Source organism: Carcharodon carcharias, chromosome 9, assembly GCF_017639515.1.
Source record: "Carcharodon carcharias isolate sCarCar2 chromosome 9, sCarCar2.pri, whole genome shotgun sequence".
Classification (NCBI taxonomy): domain Eukaryota; kingdom Metazoa; phylum Chordata; class Chondrichthyes; order Lamniformes; family Lamnidae; genus Carcharodon; species Carcharodon carcharias.
The window spans coordinates 137,958,204-137,978,914 of record NC_054475.1 but is presented as its reverse complement, the minus strand read 5'-3'; the positions used below and the strand labels follow the sequence as shown (position 1 = coordinate 137,978,914).

At 41.3% G+C, this 20,711-nt stretch overlaps 1 protein-coding gene across 1 annotated transcript in view; it reads right to left on the bottom strand.

Moving 5' to 3' along the window:
- The window catches only part of tenm1 (teneurin transmembrane protein 1), an 873,954-nt gene that overhangs the window by 721,905 nt on the left and 131,338 nt on the right, over window positions 1–20,711 (bottom strand). Inside the window, exon 2 of the mRNA XM_041195427.1 lies at window positions 14,285–14,545. Within this exon, the coding sequence (XP_041051361.1) occupies window positions 14,285–14,545 (261 nt within the window). The remainder of the gene's footprint in view (window positions 1–14,284; window positions 14,546–20,711) is intronic.

Genomic DNA, 20,711 nt, shown 5'->3' with positions numbered 1-20,711 from the left:
TTTTTATTTTTGTTTTTGTTTTGGATTTCCAGCATCCGCAGTTTTTTGCTTTTAACCAGTTTGGATACTATGTGAAGTTCTGGCAGTTGTATTACAGCACAAATGAAAGATTATCTGCCAGCTATTTTGTACTTTTGGATTTTAACGAGGTGCTATTTATTTATCAAACATGTTTGTTACTGCAATCAGTGTTGAGTAGTGAAAGTTGTAAACCTGTTAGAGGTAACAAAACCAGAAAATGCTGGAAATACTCAGCAGGTCAGGCAGCATCTGTGGAGTGAGAAAAAGAGTTAATGTTGTAAGTGGATGAAATATCAACGACCTGAAACATTAACTCCGTTTTTTCTTTCCACAGTTGCTGCCTGATCTGCTGAATATTTGCAGCATTTTCTCTTTTTATTTCCAATTTCCAGCATCTGCAGTATTCTGCTTTTTGACCAGTTGGAGGTAATTAAGTATAATCAGTGACAAGGTGCAAACTATTCACTTAACACCTGTCTACAGGAAAAGTTCAGCTTGCTTAATATGTTTTGTTGAGAATGGATTATATTGTAAATGGAAAATACTTTAGCAATTTGTGGCTATTTAAACAATCGCCTCATTTAAACATGGGCAGTTTAGGTGGTGGAAACTGTACTACAATAATGAGAGGAATGCAAAGAAGTGAGGACATTAAAAGATGCAAAGGGACTTGAAATTTAGGATGAAAACTAGATACTAAATATTCTGAAAGATTAATTTAATCAAGAACAATATTCTCTACCTCCACCCAAAGTTTGGGAATTAAACTGCATTTTTGGATGGTTCCCAGCGCAGCGCAGTTGTACAGAGGAAGTGTGCACTTATGGGCAATTGCCGTGCAAACCCTTACCTGGGAATTTCCCAGAGGGATCCCCCAAATCCAACGCTGGGGAGCACAAAAGTTACAGGTCTATAAGACATGGTAATTATTATGAGGGACTATTGACTCTGTATGTATGTATGGACACTGTGGCACCAGTAGGCTTTAGGCAGATTAATTCAGTGTCTGCCTTCAAATAGGGTGACAATACAGAGACAGACAACTACAGATCCATTAGCCTTAATTTAATTCCATGTAAAATAATACAATTGTTATCACAAGAAAATTTCAGGTATTTGCGTGGAACAGTGATTTAACAAACACCAATCAAGATAGCTTTAGATGGGGAAGACCCTGTCTGATCAAGATCCTTAAGGAAGTAACAACCCACCTCTAATGGTGGTGCACATTGTGACGTTCTGTACTTAGGCTTCCAAACAATATTTGATAGAGTTCAGCTCTGTGGGGATTAACAGCAAAATGTGGTTATGGGTAAGAAATTGACTGAAGGGTATAAAATAACAGGCACTGATCAAAGAGGTAACACTAGAATGGGGAAATGTACTGAAACTGGTGCCCCAAAACTCAATATTAGGACCACTGTTGTGTCCAACTCGGAACCAACTTGGATGCAGAAACAAGAAATTTAATTGGTCAAATTTTCTGATAGTACCAAAGTCAAGAGAGGTAGTAGCAGTCCAAAAATGATGGAATTGGCTAAGCATGCCTGAATCTGAATGCGCTGAACAAAGGCAGATAAAATGTAATGAAGAGGAGTCTAAAGCATTTCACAAAGGAAGGATAACTGTGTGACACATGTTCCCCATGAATTGTGTTGAAATAGCTAAAGATGAGGGTGAAGGAAACCGAAAAGTCATTCAACTACATTCAACATTTAAAATGTCTAAGCAATGAAGAGCAACAATCAACAAAGCCACTAACTTCTTATGACCTAGACCACGATAAAAGAAGTTAAACAAGGCAATTGTTTTAGCGACAGGACAAGCTGTTCTAAGTAAGCTATTTGTAGTAGCCTCCGGTGAACAGTGATTTATTTTCTAGATGGTTACAATTGTATTTCTCATCTCGGTGTGAGGCAAAACTGCAATCAACACAAAAGTAATTGGCATATTTTAGATATAGAACCAGTGGAAACAATCAGCGGAACAGAATGCATAGTATATGGAAAATAAATTAGAGAATTCTCAAGGTTTGCAATATTTCAAATTAAAGGGGCCACTTTCTTTATGAAAATATGCTTGGCCTTGGCCAACTTTTTTTTAATTTAACAGGAGATCAATTTTATTATAATGAATTTACATACAAATGTGTGATGTGAGTGATTTAAGTTGTGGAAATGCATTCTTTTGATTTGCTTTCAAATGCTGTTTATCTGAATGGATCTCCCTGTCGCCCCTCCCACCGCATCACTTTTCTTTCATGCCCTCCTGCACTGACGACCTCATCTCCTGCTGGGGACAATCACCATTTGGTATCTTCCATAAATAGTCTTTATTCACATGTGAGCTTACAAGATGGGCATAAGCAGGATATTCAATCAGTATCACAACCAAACCAGTGTCTGGTCTCATCAAGCACCCACAATTGCACTTCTATCACTGATCCCCGAAGACTGATCAGTGCCTGGCTTTTTAACCAAGGCTTGGGAACTAGAAAGGAATGTTTAGTTCTGGTTCTGCCATTGCATGGCATGCTTTAGACATGTCCACCTAGATTTTCAAATCTTCAGCCAATTAAAGGCCAGGAGTAGGGCTGGGGGGTGTGTGGGGGGGTGGTGTGTAGTGGTGGTGGTTGGTTGCGGGGAGGTGGGGGGGGGTGCGAGGTTGAATCATCAGGTGAATCATCACTCCTCACTCACACCCTGAGTCTACCATGCCCAGGTCAAAGTGGGCTGTCCACATTGATGACTGGACATTGCATTCGGCAGAGGAACAAGGTCTTAATAGGCTGAATAATTAACGATAATTCAATTCAATTTCAATTCAAAGGTTTATTTATTTAAAAAATGAACTTCCACTGTGGCCAACAACCAAATCGAGGCAAGCTTTACAAAGAAGCATTCCAAGCAAAATACAAAATGAAAAAATGGTAGAAAGCACTGAGTGGAATAATGTACTGATCATTAGGTAGCTACCATAATAGTAGCAAAATACTGCCAATGCTGGAAATCTGAAATCAAAACAGAATGTTCTGGAAATACGCAGCAGGTTTTGCAGTATATTATGGGGAGAAAAACAGAGTTAACCTCTCCAGTCAAAAATGACTCTATTTCAGAACTCCAATATTCTGAAGAAGTCATATTCGAATCCATAAATTGGACTAAATTTTTTGCCATTGAGAAGAGCCTCTATGTTGTGGCAAAATGGCGGAAGTGCCCAAAAATCTGAAGTCCTGCCCTGAACACGATGGGCGGAATCATCCCAGATTTGCACTAAGTGCAGTAGCGGGCAGGAAAAATGACGTTTCATGCTTTCCATGCCATACTATCCCAAACCCACCGCATTAATTATGTATTCCCGGGATACATGCTGTTTCAATGGTAGGTGGACACCATTTTGCCTGCTACATCGTCACCTCGCTGCTTCATCACGTCAGGCACCACATTTAAAGTACAGCTGTGCTTACTGCTTCCAGCCCAGGACTGCAACATAGAAGACATGGCCCCAAAAGGCAAGAAGACTGCAGCCCCCAAGCACCTTTTGGAAGCCCGCTGTGATGTTCCCTACTCTGGGCTGACTGCAGGAGGGGCAGCAACATTACCACTCCGGCTTGGTAGGCAATGGTAGTGGTGATCAGTGCCAATGTTGCACAGAAGAGGTTGGCCATCCAATGCAGATAGAGGATGAATGATCTCATCCATGCAGCCAGGGTATGGCAACCATCTCATTACACTAAACTTACACTCACAAGTCCATCACACATTCACTGGCATTCACTCACTGCCAGCTCAAAGGACATCACCACCCGTTCTCACACACACATCCTTACGTGGCCATCTGACTTCATCTCCTCTGGAGGCTGCCTCCTCAGCCCTCACCATTTTCAGCCAACTTGTACAGATCAACATGTGCCCCCACACACACCCTGGGTTACTATCCTTCCCCAGTACAGCCCTCGTCCTGCAGCCTCTTCCCTTGCCTGAGGCCACCTCTCCCTCTTCTCCAAGCAAGCCCTAACCCTGCAGCTGTTGAAAAGCCACCCACATATGGCTGATGTGGTAGGTTGAGACCTGCCCATGAGTCCCCTAAAAGTGATATGGTGCTATCTGTGAAGCCTGGCACTGATGACTGCAAGTGCTGCCCGAAGCAAGGTCACCAAACAAACCTTGAAGTCCCAAATGAAGCGCAGCCCACCAAGTGCACGCCTTATATATGCTGTTGTAAAAAACATCGGGGTGTTTCCCCGCTGACGTAGGCAGACGATCCAGCGGGGCTTGGGGTGACGATTCTGGTGGGTTGGCCTAATAATGATGTATTACAACAATGTTCCCGACATCCGATGGCGGGGAATGTGGCCCACCTTTGACGAGCTGAACGGATGATCGCAAACTGGTTTCATGCCGTAGTGAAACCAGTTGCACCACATTGCCCGCTCATGCCACAGAACACACCCAACGTCAGTGGGCACAGAAAATCGCAGCCGATACTTCCCATTTTTACATGGGCAGGGATGGGGGCAGTTTGTGTTTTGTGCGTGTGCCTTTCATGGAGGCAGCTGGCCATTTAAATCATTAACTGCCTCTACTGAAGTCAGCTTTTTGTCACCCAAGAATGTGAAATCCAAAGTGTAGAGACCTGGTAAGAGCAGGAGTGAACTTTGTGCATTTCTTTGGATCGCCAGGTTACTCCTTTGGAGAGGTATAGTATCCCTGTGGATATGGTCCCAAGACATCATTGGGGGAGGTCAGGTGCTTTTGGGAGAGGTCAGGTGACCTTTGGGGGAGGTAAGGTGACATAAAAGTAGGCATACAGGTCAGTAAAAAGTGCATAAATTCAATAACTGTCATAATAACAGGTCATCAGATCTGTCAAAATTAACTGTCAAAACTGTCAAAAGCACCTGTCAAGACAGCCTGTCAAAAGTATCAAGGGGATCTATCAGGGGACCTGTCAAGTGAGCTTGTCAAAAATGTCAAGAGGAACTGTCAAAAGCACCTACCAAAGGGAGCTGTCAAGTTGTCAAGGCATTTAAAAGTCTTGCCTGTAAATCTTTCAAAAAAAATGCCTGGAATGTTAAAAAACACATTGTTTGCTATTTCACTCTATTGTTGACATAAGCCTGACGGCTTCCATGACTGGAATACTGCTGCATGACAGGTTTCACAACCATTGATTATCACAGTAGGATGCCTGCCATTTCACGGCTACAAGTGGTTATAGGTCTTTAAAGTGGGGCTATGAATTCCAATGCTTGTTGTTCTAAGGGATTGTGCACAAATGAAATGTTTATTGTTATAAGGCTTTAAGTTGTTGAAGGAATGTAAATGTAGTAAATGGTTTTTATAAATGAGAGCGTTTTTTTCAATATAATGAAGTCTGTAATAGACAATTAGTACTTTATTTTATAGAACTTTATTTTATCTCATCTCTGTATGGTTTCTGAAGTCTGCCCTTAGTATGTACTGGGTGAGTTAGCATGGTAGTGTAAGGGTAAGGGAGGGTGCAGGACATTGGTTGGCATGAGCTGATACTCAAAGGGCCATTGTGGTTGGCAGAGGGGCATGGGTTAGCATTTGGGTATGAGGGGCCATAGGGTGGATACAGGGCATAGATTGGCAAAGAGGATATGAGGGGTTATGGGGCGGTTACAGGACATGAGGTGGCATGGGTTGGCATGGGTTGGGCATAGGGATTGTGTCGGGGGGGCGGCGGGAGCATTGTGAAAGCTGGAGGAATGTTTCATGCTTTATTCCGTTAAAAAAAATTTTGGATACAGTGCCGGATACCAAGACGTGCCTTTTGCCTTTTGCCCAGGCCCGCCTCTGCACCCAGCATCCTCCTCACCACACCAGGACATCCTGCCCCAACTTCTAATCCAACCGGACTATTTTTAAGTGAGGTTGAGGGTACCAGGAAATCTCCCGACTCTGCAACTCGACTTGTGGATGAAAATCCGGGCCATTTGCTTGGTTTCTCTCTGCACAGATGCTGCTAGACTTGCTATTTCCAGCACTTTCTGTTTTGGTGAGCAACCAATCTATCCCCGAGCCACCCTACTTCAAAATAGCTCGGGGTTGGGATTGTGGCATGGAGCTGGAATGGAGGCTGACAGTGGCAAATTGTGTCCCTGCCTGCCTCCAATCTAGACACCAACCCCCTGGAGTCTGACTTTAGCAAATATCTCTCTTAAAATTGCAGTGTTCTTACCTGACATTGAAATCAATATTGAGCAGCAATATGATCTGAGGATCACTGGTCTTTATAGCTCTGTTATTCACTGCTGAGTCATGATGTGATCCCAAATAGTACCCTTTTGAGTGTCTGAAAGAGGAACAAACACTTGCTTTTTCCCCCAAAGGATAAGAATCAACAATCAACAGGAATTTTACCACAGATTATTTGCATATATTCAAGGAATCTGTATCAAGGTTAGTATCAGCACAGACTTCAAAGCAGATTGCGCTCCTCTATGCCTTCACAGTTTGATGCATGGAATAAACAAACCCAAAAAGAGAGGGCATAGAAGCTAGACAGAATTAAATAGTCTCAAATGATGAATGCATAAACAAGAGAATCCAAATGATTGACAGAAACTCCTTCACATGACCATTATAATCAAACAGGAACCTCCAAAACCAAGCAAAACGGACACTACATGAAAATTGAAAAGCTATAATCCCAAATGAAAGCATTCAGTTCTTGTAGAAAGCAAATAGGGAAATCTGTGATTTTTAGAAGACAATCCAATCTTACTGTGTGCATCTTTCAACCTCATTAGAAATTGCACAATTTACTATGGTTACCAATAGCCCAGTTTCAGAGCGCATTGTATGAAGATTTTATAAATGGAAATCATACACAAGGGGAGCAGTTTTTAAATACTACAAGTTGTTGTTCCTGTAGAGAGAAATAGCTGTGAGAAATCCTTTCCCTGTGAATGACATTGAGCAAGACAGAGTAAATGTGTTCAGGAGATACCTAGATGCATTTCTGGAGAATGCAGAAGCTCAAAGTTATGGTAAGATGCCAGTAGGTGGATGAAAACCGATGAGGGTGTAATATAGACATTACAAAAATATTAGACTTCTTGTCTTCACTGCCTGGGTGTTAAACATTGCCGCAACAGTGTACAGCAATGAACATCTGGCTGGGAGGGTTACACATTCCTTACAGAATGGAATGGATTTTCCTTCCATTCACTTCAAGAGAAGGAAAATCAGAAGGTTTTGTTACTGATGTATCATCCTTCTTGGCAGATTTTTCTTTCTGCATTTTACACAAGCAATACTTAATGCCCAGGTGGAAAAACTGAATAATGATCTTCTATTTAAAATTAGGGCAGGATTGCAAGTAAAAGTTCTTGATTAAAAAAATATTCCAGGAAGGCAGTGTAGGTTAAAAAGGAAGCATGGCAGATTGTGGCCATGTATTTAAAAAGAATCGAGGGACCGGACAGCAGAGGCATTAGCACACTCATTAGAAAAAAAAAGTTTAGTCCCAGAAGGCTGGCAGATAACCAACATTATACTAATACTTAAAAAGGGAGAGAGGATGTCCAATGAACTGTAGACCAGTCAGCATAGCATGGAATGCTGTGAACAGTTCTTACTGTCACCATGTTGGAAAAAAGATTGTAGAGGCACTTGCAAAACAGTTGTAAAAGGATGCACCAGGAAGTCAAAGTTATATATATCATTAAAGCATCAACAAGCAGGCCTTCTTTTCTTTTGAAAAGAGAAGGCTAAGGGGTGACCTTAGAAGACCTTAAAGAAAAATCTTTAAAATTTTGAAACATTTTGATAGAGTCGATAGAATGTAGATAGAATGTGGGAAAGAGCAAAACTAAAGGTAATCAATATAAGATTGTCACCAAAAAACTAAATAGAGAATTCAGAAGAAACTTCTTTGCATAGTGAGTGGCAAGTTCATAGAATTTGCTAACACAGAGAGTGGTTGAGGCAAGTAATATCAAAGTATTTAATTGGAGGATGGCTTAGCCTTTGGCAGAATAGGAAATAGAGGATTATACTGCTAGAGATTGGTGAGGGAAGGTAGGCTAATTGTATATTACTATCAAACTTGGCTCAACGCAGGAAAGCATGTCAGGAGAGCACCAGGCATACCGGAAAATGAGGTGACAGCCTGGTGAAGCTACAACGCAGGACTACATGCATGCTAAACAGCAGAAAAATGTGATAGGCAGAGCAAAGTAATCCCACAACCAATGGATTAACTCAAAGTTCTGCAGTCGTGCCACATCCAGGCATGAATGGTGGTGGACAATTAAACAATTAGCTAGAGGAATAGGATCCATAAACATCCTCAAAAAGGGGGGGCTCAACACATCAGTTTAAGATAAGGTGAAACATTTGCAGCCATCTTCTGCCAGAAGGGCTGAGTGGATGATCCACTCCTCCTCCTCCTGAGGTCCTCAGGATAGATGTCAATCTTCAGCCATTTTGATTCGCTCCAAGTGATATTAAAAAATGGCTGAACACACTGGATGCAACAAAGGCCCTGACAACAGCCTGGCTGTAGTACCGAAGACTTATGCTCCAGAACAAGCCATGAACCTAGCCAAGCTTTTCCAGTACAGCTACAATATTGGCATTTAGTCAACAATGTGGTGATACTCACTATCATTTGCAACTCCTTGGACAATAAAGCAGTCCCTGTCTGTATGCAGCAAAACCTGGACAACATTCGGACTTGGGCTGATATATGGAAAGTAAGATTCTTGTCGTGCAAGTGCCAGACAATGACCATCTGCAACAAGAAAGAATCTAACCATCTCCCACCATCAACATCCTGGGGGTACCATTGACCAGAAGCCTAAGTGGACCAGCCATATAAATACTGTGGCTTTCTCAACTCCTGACTCTCCAAATCCTGTCTATCACCTACAGGTCAGATGTGTGATGAAACACTCTCCACTTGCCTGGAAGAGTGCAGCTTCAATAAACTCTAGATGCTCGACAATATGGAGGACAAAGCCGGCTGCTTGATTAGCACCACATCCACCACCTTAAAAATTCACTCCCTGCACCAGCGGTGCACAGTGGCAGCAGTATGTGCCATATACAAGTTCCACTTCAGCAACTCAATAAGCCTCCTTCGACAATACTTTGCAAACCCACGACCTCTAACAATTAGAAAGACAAGGGCAGCAGTTACATGGGAACAGCATCATCTGCAAGCTCCCACCTAAACCACACACCTTCCTGACTTTGAACTATATCACCGTGCCTTCACAGTCACTGGATCTCCCTTCCTAACAGCACCACAGCCATACCTGTGCCATATTAACGACAGTTTAAGGTCATTCATGCCTGCTCAAGGGTAATTAAGGATGGGCAACAAATGTTGGCCTAGCAAGTGACACTCACATCTCATAAATGAATAAAACAAATTAGTTGGGTGTTTAATTGTATTCAGGAGGTGCGCATTAACTGGGGAACATAGGAACAGGCTTTGACTGTTGTTGTCAGATTGGAGGTACAAGATATGTCTCTGTAAATAAAAACTTGTACGTATATAAAGACCAGGCTCCAATTCTATCCTTGCCTGGCTATCTGAATTATAATAGGATAGGAGGAGGCTTAACTGGAGTGTAAACAATGGCACGGATTGCTTGGGCTGAATTTTTAGTTTCTGTGCTATATATTCTGTGTAAATTTAGTAACTCTATTAATCAAAGATTCCTTAACAATACTAGAACATAAGGATGATACAGATGGTACAGTACAAGTAGGGAACTGTTACTCTAATAAGAGTTATTATAGACCACCAAATAGTGGAACTTATTCCGAGGAACTTATTGAAGAAATATTTAGATTCAACAGAATCATAATCGTGGGTGACTTTAATTATTCAAAGGTACATTGGCATATAAGTAATTTAACTAGCAAATTCAGGAAGGTTTTCTGCAGCATGTCTAGCAATTAGATTAAATTGCTTTTAGTCCAACAAAAGGGGAGAGTGCTGGATCTCACGCTAATAAATTTACTGTTGCAAATAGGTAAGGAGAATTTCTCTGGAGCAGCAACCGTAATTAAGTTTGATATGGAAAACTGAAAAAAAGTGTCAAAGATAAGGTACATCATTGAAAATAAAACACATTTTAATGAGCTAAGAGGGGAACTAGCCCTGTAAAATCGCAACAAAAAATGGCAGATAAGACAGATCAAACAGGATATGATTAGGATAATAACAGACATACACCCACAGAGTGAAGAGAGTACAGCAAAATTGAAGATCCTTGGATAAGTAGAGAAATTAAAATTTAAATGAGACTTAAAGGAGAGGCATATGAAAAATCTAGGCCAAATAATTCAAAACCAAATCAAGCATAATGAAGAAAATGTAGATGAGAAACAAAGAAGACTGGAAAGAATGACTATCAGGAACACGGGGGAAATAAGTGCCAGATTTTCTAAGCATACACAAAAGTTTAATAACAGGTCAATTGGAGACTAAACAGGACCCTACGTAATTTAGAAAGCATGATTTTATGAATGAAGGTACAGGTTATCAAGTCTTTTACGGCATTCAATGTGTTGCCAAAAACATTGGTTGAAACAAATTGTATGATAGTTTTTGAAAAGGTAGTTAATAAATATTTGAAAAAGAAAATAAGAGCATGGGGAAATGGGACTAAATTGATAACTAAATGAGGGCAGAGAGCTCAGGGAAGAACAGTTTACTGAATCAATTTGTAGTAGCAAATAGCAGCCAGAAGTTATCTTTGCATTCCAGGATGTTCCTGGAGTAGTGAATGGTTTTGACAGCAGAACAAATCTCGATCGTGCTTGATGTGGTCTAGCTTGATGTGGCAATTGATAACTAAACAAGTTGTACAGCACTTGAAGCTGAGGGAGTAAAGATGGGGATAACACCAGAAGGAGCAACTGGACTTGGAGACAGTAAGGGTTTTATTGAGGACAAGGGCATCAAAGGCAGAGCTGAAGGATTGATTCAGCAGATCAACAGCTCTAGAAGTATTGTGGTGAATGGAGGGTCAAAGCTAGGACAGTTGGAAATGGCATATTAAAAGGACAGCTGCAAGTGACTTTGAGGAGAGTTTTCTGGGGCTGAAGCAGATGAAATGGTGTTTGAAGGGGGTAGGGTTGCAAGTATTGAGATGTCTAAGAAAGTGATCAACAATGGATTTATCTCATTGAGATGATGGGAGTAAAGAGGTCATGTCAAATAGCAGGGTTGAGGGGATGAATTTGAATATGGGCAGGAGAGTTTATGCAGAGGGAGCATTAAGAATGAACAGTGAAATGAGAGGAGAGAAAACAAGTTGATCTGAGATGGAACCTGAAATTATTGAATTTGAGGGAAGAAAAGGAGGATATTTCAGTGAGAAAGTTAGTGTGACGCTCTAGAAGACCGATTGAAAATATTTCAACATGTACAAATATAACATCCCCCATAAACAAAATAAAAAATATATAGTGTATATATTTGTTAAAAATAATAAGAATTGATATTGATTTGGTCTTAATCATATTTGAATAGGCCATGCAGCAAGTCCTCACACTATAGCAACTGGAATAATCTGCATTTCTATATGTGTGGGATGGGTCATTTCCCCACAGGACCTTCTCTGTAAAAATACTAAGTTAATGCTAAATAATGAATGATTTTGTGATTTAGATTTATAATCACTGGGAATTGAATCAAGATGGCTAAATTCTTCTCAGTTAGGATCCTTAAGGATATTAGCCCCTAATGTGATGTAATAAAATTTTCATAGTCCAGTAACCACCTAATGCATTGACATAATTTTTAACTACATGGAATACTTAAATTGTAACACTGTACATTTGAAGTTTTGGATCTGAATAGGTTTATAATTTCATAAATATTAAAACAATTTGTACCGATTACCCTCCCGTTCTACAGAGAATTTCGCTCATAATTTAAATTTCATACTTGTATAAATACAATTGCATTTGGATTTATAATGAGATTATCTACTACAATTATAGCCTTTTTTTAAAAGAATATTTGAATGACATTATCATTTACATAGTACTGCAAGAAGTTAGATAGTTGAGAAATAAACTACTAGGAAATAGACTACTTGGTACTTGGTACAAAAATAAATGTTGTAGGTACACAGCAGGACAGTCAGCATCTGAAAAGACAGGTTGACATTTTTCATCAAAATTCTGACTAAATGTATCTACCAGAAATGTTAACCTGAAATTTCTCCCGTGACCTGCAATGTATTGGCAGAATTTTCTGTTCTAATTCCCAGCATTCAAGGTTTTTTATGTGTTTTTTTTTATTCCAGGCTGTTGGTAATCTCTGAAGAAAATAAAATAGCATTCACTTCAATTTAAAATAAAATAAATGTTGGCTCACCTGTAAAATTTTTAACTGAAGAAGCTTTACTGGTACAGTATAGTCATTTAGTACAATGATGAGTCATCTTGAGCACAGTCAGATCTAAGGTAGAAATTTCCTTTCAGAACCTTTGGAGGTGCACTAGCAAATTTAGAGCATTAATCCTAATTTCAATTTGGGATGATAGCTGTGCAGCCAATGGTTGAAATAGGGGACGAGCGAGCTTTCTCAACCTCGGATTCAAGGAAGTAGTAGCTACATGGAGAAAGCACAACGTCAGGCATCACAAGGTCACTGAATGAGGGCTGAAAGAATAGTCCCTGGCAATCAGGTAAATGCTGGGAGGGGATTCGGAGATGGATCATAAAAAGGGAGGAGGTTGTACTCTGGGATAGGAGAGGCCAAAACTACCCTTCTACCTCCTGGCCCCAAAAAGAAAGTCAAAAAAGTAAAAACTCTTAGCTTTTTGGGCCTCATCCTCCCCCAGTCATCCTTTCCAGTGGGTTAAATTAGCAGGAATGCCAATATCCCCACACAGACATCAGGCACCAGACTTGCCTGCTCAGAAGAACATTGGAAGGAAAATAAATCTTCACTTAACTCTCCAAGCAGGAACCTAACAGGGTCAGATAGGCAATAAAAACAAAATATGCTGGAAATACTCAGGCAGCATCTGTGGAGAGAAACAGAGTTAATGTTTCAGGCTGATGACCTTTCATCAGAAATTTTGATCTTGTATTTGGATCAGATAGGTTACCTGCTTACATTCCACCTGACTTTACTTTCAAATAATACCAATGGAAACCATTCAATATGATTAGCTTTCTATCAGATGATTTAAGTTAAATTGACCTCTCATGTTGAAATCAGAACCTCCAGGAAGACAATGACAACTCAACGGATAAGTCCCCATGGGCAATTTTAACTGCATGATTGCCTGGTTTCCTCAGGATGGGCATGGTTAAAATTGTCCTTTCTGTATGCTTTACAAGAATACCTTAAGATAATCTGGCATTCAATCAGCAAAGCTGGCAAAAAACACTCATTTTTCCAATTAGTTCCCTGACCACTGAATATCTTTTGCATGCTTTGATATACACTTCTAAAGATTAGCATTAACTTTCTGTCAAGCACATGGCCATTTCCTACGATCAATATTTTTTGTGCATGTAGCCAAGAGTGACACCTGTCTAAATATATTGAACTGTCACCATATTTATTCCACATTGTTAAAATATCCTTCTCATAAGAAAAGCAGGAAGGAAGGGATGAAAACAAACCGATGCCTAAAATGAATCTGAGGTTATCCACCTCCCTCCATCCTCAATGTTTTATTAAAAATTCTAATGCTTTCAAAAATGCCCAAGATCACAAATGCAACTCTGACCTCATTGGAGAATGAATTCTTATCATTAATATTTCCCTGCTGAAATAATTGTAGATACTACGAGTAAAGTACCATACCTGCAGTCAAGACCCCAGCAACTCCATGCCTCACAAACTCGCTGTTGCAAAATGTTTTGCTCAGCTACAATAATGATAGAACCTGGTCCGCCATGCATGAATGCTGTAACTGATGATGGCAAAGTAAAACTGTACAAGATCTTAGAAACATTCAGCTGACAGCAAACTTTGGATGCCCACAAAAAGAATGTAAATTATATACATAACACAGCAGAATTTATGCACTGCCCTAAATGAGTTAATTCACAGTGGCTGGATAAGGACAGGAATCCTATTGTCATAATATTCATGCAATGAATTGATCTGCGAGGTTAAACTAAACCATGCCTTACTATACCACTGAAAATAACTCCATTCTTAATATGCATATATAACTGATTTAATGTCACCTGAAGACACGTCATTGCAAAATTTTACAGAATTGCTTAGTTTTATTTCTTACCATTTTCTGCATCTGACTTCCTTTCCTGTTCAGTGTCAGTGAGAGAAAGCATTGAATTCGCACGGCTCGATAGGCAAGAGCTATGTTCAGATTTGATTTCTCGCATCCACAATCTTAAAGCATGATCAGGAGATGCAGCCCCTTCTGTCTCGGTATCAACATCAGAGCCTATTATCATAGGGTATCCATGCTGGGAAGGATCACACATATCTGCCTGATATCCACCACATAACATTGGTGGAGCCTCACAGAATTCCAAGGCTGAAAGAAACAAAAGGAGAGGAAGAAAAAGACAGACGGTGTGAGAATCAGACACTGAGCTTATCAAAAGAATGTATCTGAAGACAGGTTAACAGGACAATATGACAAGCTGCCATTCAACCTTTCTAACTGGAAGTCTTGGCAGACAACCTCTACAGTTTGACTGAATAAAATCAGCAATGAATTGGCTAAGCACACACGGACCAACATTTTAAAAGATGTTGCCTAAAAATATTCCTTTATGAGCTGAAATATGAAATGAAGTAATTCCAGTATGTACCATAATCATAGAATCATACAGCACAGAAGGAGTCCATTCAGCCCATTATGCTGTGAAACAGCAGTCATACTGACTACCTTGTGCATCACTTTTGTCTGTAACCCTGTAAGCTGTTTAAGGACATGCCCAAATCCTTTTTAAAATTGTTATGAAATCAGCTTCCCACACCTTTTCAGATAGACGATTCACAATCCCGTCACTCAAGTGAAACAAATTCTCTTACTTAAACCCGAAAATCTTAACAGACCACTTCTAGTCCTGTTTTTAATTTCACCTAGGAGTTCCCCTATACATTGCTGGATCTTGAGGGTTCCTTTACTCCTCTAGGGAGAAAACCAGAGTGTGCCATAGGTTTTAGGAATCCTCTTTAATTCTCTACAGTTTCCCAGTCTGGTACTTAGACTTCCAGAACCCACTCTATGTGAGGATTCCATTGAAAATCTCTTCCACTAATTATGCCAGGCAGATCTTTAATTCCTCATTTATTTCACAGAATCACAGAATCTTTACAGTGCAGAAGGAGAACATTCGGCCCATTGAGTCTGCACTGGCTCTGTGAAACATCATTCTACCTAATCCCACATCCCTGCTTTATCCCTGTAACCTTGCACATTCTTTCTTTTCAGATAGCCATCCATTTCCCTTTTAAATACCTCTCTCAAACCTGCCTCCAACACCCTTTCAGAAAGTTTGTTCCAGACTCCAGCCATCCTCTGGGTAAAAATAATTTTCCTCACATCACTTCTGCTCCTTTTGCCCATTATTTTGAATCTGTTCTTGATGTACTCTTGAGTGAGAACAGTTTCTCATTATTTACCCTGTCCATACCCCTCAGGATCTTGAATCCCTCTATCAAGTCTCTTTTCAGTCTTCTTTTCTCCAAGGAAAACAGATCCAACCTCTCCAATCTATCTGCATAGCTACAGCTCCTCACCCCTGGAATTATTCTTGTGAATCTCCTCTGTACTCTCTCCAATGCCTTCACACCCTTCCTCAAGTATGGTGCCCAGAACTGGACGCAGTACTCCAGATGAGGCCTAACTAGTGTCTTAAACAAGTTTAAGATGACCTCTTTACTCTTGTACTCAATGCCCTTAGTAATAAAACTTAGGATACCATATGCTTTATTAACTGCTCTATCAATATGCCCTGCCATCTTCAATGACTTATATACAAATATCTCGAGGGCTCTTTGTTCCTGCACCTCCTTTAGAGTTTTTCCCTTTACTTTATACTGTCTCTCCAAATTCTTCCTGCCAAAATGAATCAGCTCACACTTCTCTGCATTGAACTTCATCTGCCATTTGTCTGCCCAATCCACCAATAGTCTATGTCCTTTTGAACTTCAAGGCTATCTTCATCACAGTTGACAATGCTTCCAATCTTTGTATCATCTGCAAATGTTGAAATCATGCCCTGCACATCACAGTCTAGGTCATTAATATTTATCAAGAAGAGCAAGGGTCCCAACACTGACCCCTGGGGAACTCCAGACCTTCCTCCAATCTGAAAAACAACTATTTATCTCTGTTTTTTGTCACTCAGCCAATTTCTTATCCAAGTGCCTACTTTCCCTTTTATTCTATGGGCTAGAATTTTGCTCACAAGTCTTTTGTGTGGTACTGTGTCAAATGTCTTTTGAAAATCCATATACACCACATCAACAGCATTGCCCTTATCAACCTTTTCTGTTGCCTCCTCAAAAAACTCTAGCAAGTTACTTAAACAGGATTTTCCCTTAATGAATCCATGCTGGCTTTCCTTAATTATCTCGCACCTGTCTAAGTGACTATTGATTTTGACCCAATGCTCTTAATAAGCTTTTTGGACTTTTCATTCCGAGCATGGACCCGACTCACAATTCCTGCTTAATGGCTCCAGGTCAGCAACATCCCTGACTCCTAATCACAGAATCACAGAATCACACAGTGCAGAAGAGGCCCTTTGGCCCATTGAGTCTGCACCGACACGTGAGAAACCCTGACCTACCTACCTAATCCCATTTACCAGCACTTGGCCCATAGCCTTGAATGTTATGATGTGGCAGGTGCTCATCCAGGTACTTTTTAAAGGATGTGAGGCAACCCACCTCCACCACCCTCCCAGGCAGCACATTCCAGACCGTCACCATCCTCTGGGTAAAAAAGTTGCCCCTCACCTTGAACTTGTGTCCCCTCGTAACTGACCCTTCAACTAAGGGGAACAGCTGCTCCCTATCCACCCTCTCCATGCCCCTCATAATCTTGTACACCACGATCAGGTTGCCCCTCAGTCTTCTCTGTTCCAACGTAAACAACCCAAGTCTATCCAACCTCTCTTCATAACTTAAATGTTTCATTCCAGGCAACATCCTGGTGAATCTCCTCTGCACCCCCTCCAGTGCAATCACATCCTTCCTTTAATGTGGTGACAGGAACTGCACACAATACTCCAGCTGTGGCCTCACCAAGGATCTATACAACTCCAACATGACCTCCCTACTTTTGTAATCTATACCTCGATTGATAAAGGCAAGTGTCCCATATGCCTTTTTCACCACCCCACTAACATGCCCCTCTACCTTCAGAGATCTATGGACACACACACCAAGATCCCTTTGTTCCTCATAACTCCCTAGTGTCATGCCGTTCATTGAATACTTCCTTGTCAAATTACTCCTTCCAAGATGTATTACCTCACACTTTTCATGGTTAAATTTCATCTGCCACTTAACTGACCATTTGACCATCCTGTCTATATCTTCCTGTAGCCCAAGACACTCAACCTCGCTGTTAACCACCCGACCAATCTGCAAACTTACTAATCCTACCCCCCACATAATCATCTATGTCATTTATATAAATGACGAACAATAGGGAACCCAGAACAGATCCCTGTGGTACGCCACAGGACACTGGCTTCCAGTCACTAAAGCATCCTTCTATCATCACCCTCAGTCTCCTAAAACTAAGCCAATTTCGAATCCACCTTATCAAATAATGCTGTATCCCATGTGCATTTGCCTTCTTTATAAGTCTCCCATGTGGGACCTTGTCAAAGGCTTTGCTGAAATCCATATAAACTACATCAACTGCACTACCCTCATCTACACACCTGGTCACCTCCTCAAAAAATTCAATCAAATTTGTTAGGCATGACCTCCCTCTGACAAAGCCATGCTGACTATCCCTGATCAAACCTTGCCTCTCCAAGTGGAGATAGATTCTCTCCTTCAGAATTTTGTCCAATAGTTTCCCTACTACTGACATGAGACTCACTGGCCTGTAGTTCCCTGACTTCTCTCTCCAACCCTTCTTAAATAGCAGAACTACATTGGCTGTTCTTCAGTCCTCTGGCACCTCCCCCATGGCCAGAGAGGAATTAAAAATTTGGGTCAGAGCCCCTGCGATCTCCTCCCTTGCCTCCCTCAGCATTTTGGGACACAAATCATCCGGACCTGGAGATTTGTCCACTTTTAAATCTGCCAACACCTCCAATACCTTGCCACTTCCTGTATCAATTTGGTCAAGAACCTCACAGTCTCTCTCCCCAAGTTTGATACCTTCACCCTCATTCTCTTGGGTGAAGACGGATGTGAAGTATTCGTTCAACACTCTACCGATGTCCTCTGGCTCCACCTATAGATTGCCCCCTTGGTCCCTAATGGCCCCTACGCTTCCTGTTCTGGCTACTGGTGATACACAACTGCCTTCTCACAGCAATGTGACATACATGGGATGTTGCAAACAGAAATTTAAACCAACTATATTTTACCTTCAAAATAACCCTTTGATTCTGGGACCCATATGAATAATTTATGTCTAATGGAGATAATGGCCCTCTTACTCGATTTACCGGTTCCACCCAGAAACCCAATGTTTACACAGCTGTTAGCTTCTTTGATTTGGGGAACCTACATCAATAATTGAACCTTCCCTGTGTATACTGCAACTTCAACGCATTTTCTGAGATTTCTTGAGACAAACTGGCTCCTCCAGATAGATCCAAAGTAGTCATTATAATCTTAGGTGTGATTATCTTTTACCAACATTCTAGCAACATAATAAAACTTCCGCATTGAAATGCAATTACCCCAAGTTTTCTTGAATTGCATTTTGTTCGGGGTTGTTTATCAGTTTCTCAAGCAGATATTTCCATTTGTCTACATTTAAAACTCATTTCCTAAAAATACAAGTTATACCTCTGAAATACATGAATTATGAATTTAGACATTCACAGCAGAAACCTCCAGAGGGCAGTGGGAGCAGACGGCCATATAAGTTAACTCCCAGAACCTGGCCATGAGGATTTGGCAGCAATGCCACCAGAAGTTCTATGAGCTTGTACAGGTGGTCAAAGTCATTGAATGCACATTTAAAGGGCATTTTATGCCATCCTCCCAAGCTGTTCAATGCACTTTACACCCATTGCTCATCTATCAAAAGTCCTTGCAGTCAGGAGTCAGGCCTAACATTCACACATTCCACCCCACTGGTGCATTCTGTCCAATGATAGCATCCTCATACTCACCTCTCACTACATCCACATACCTCCCACTTTTCAGTTATAGTAATAATTTCAACCAGGCACACTATAATACAAACACTGACATTCTCACTCTTAGAGCATAACATGGTGCATAATCAAAGACAGCAGAGCAGAATCAATGGACAGGCACACGTACAACTCCCGAGCTTTTGGAGGAGATGGTACTGTGCATCATAGTACTGGCTGTGACAGATTCCATTGCATTTGGAGTCACCAAAACACTGAGGATGATGCTATGTTGCCTTATGCCCATCTCAAATCCCACTTCACCTTCAACCCGCTCCTTGGTGTGGAGTACAAGCAGCTGATGATTTGACCATAGATCTTTTGCTTTCTACCCCACTCTACCTCTGTCCTTCACCCCAACCTCACCTTCTGATTTCCTGCTGTCAGGCTTCCAGGAACTGTGGCTTGCCCATCCACAACAGCCCAAGGAGGAAGAGAACGAGCAATAGCAGAGCACTAATGAAGAGGCTCCATTGCTTGATCTGACACTCACAGCCACCAGCTCAGTTACTGGCACTGCATATACCTTGGAAACGACATGAAAATTGGGATGAGCACATGGTGAGTCACTGGGCAGGAGTGGGCTACAACCGTGCTGGGGAAAGGACAACTGATGTGTCAGCTTACTGGAGGTTAAGGTCACAGACAAGCTACTGCTGCTACAGAGGAATCAGATGAGGATTCCAATGGGGAGGCCTACAAATGAATGTTGATGAGCACGCGTACCGAGATATTCAAAGACTCTCTTGTCACTGTCAAGGAGCATGAAGAAGCTCAGCTCAAAATGTAGCAAAGGGCTTCATGCGAGCTTGGAGCCCATCTTTTCCACCATGGAAGTGGTGCCAAACTCCATGACAACACCAGGAGACCCAGCCATGATACAACATCTTGTAATTTATGTTAGACTAAAGTCATGAGATCTATGCTTGCTGCCACACATGTTCAGACTGCTGCCAACATCGCTGCAGATCTCAGTGCTCAAAGGTACATGTAGGCTTGCACAATAGTCAACCAATCTGTCTCCAATAGATCACTAAGGTTTCTGAGGGGCTGCTACGAGGGAGTATTAATGGTATCATGGAACATGCATCTGCTGGCCGTTCACAGGGTGACAGCATGCTCCCACCAATGCCGCTCTGCCAGTGCCCTTGTTGGTGTCCCTCAGCCAGCTAGCCTAGATATCAGCCACCCATATCAAGATGGTGCCATCTGAAATGCACCTTCAAGGCTCATAACTGCTCAAGGGCATCCTGCAAGGCCATCTGCAGTCTCCCCTATTGAAAGTCAGTATGCTACAGCCATTGGGGTAGCACTGTGTAAGAACATGAGGCCAAAGATACCCACAAGACTTGC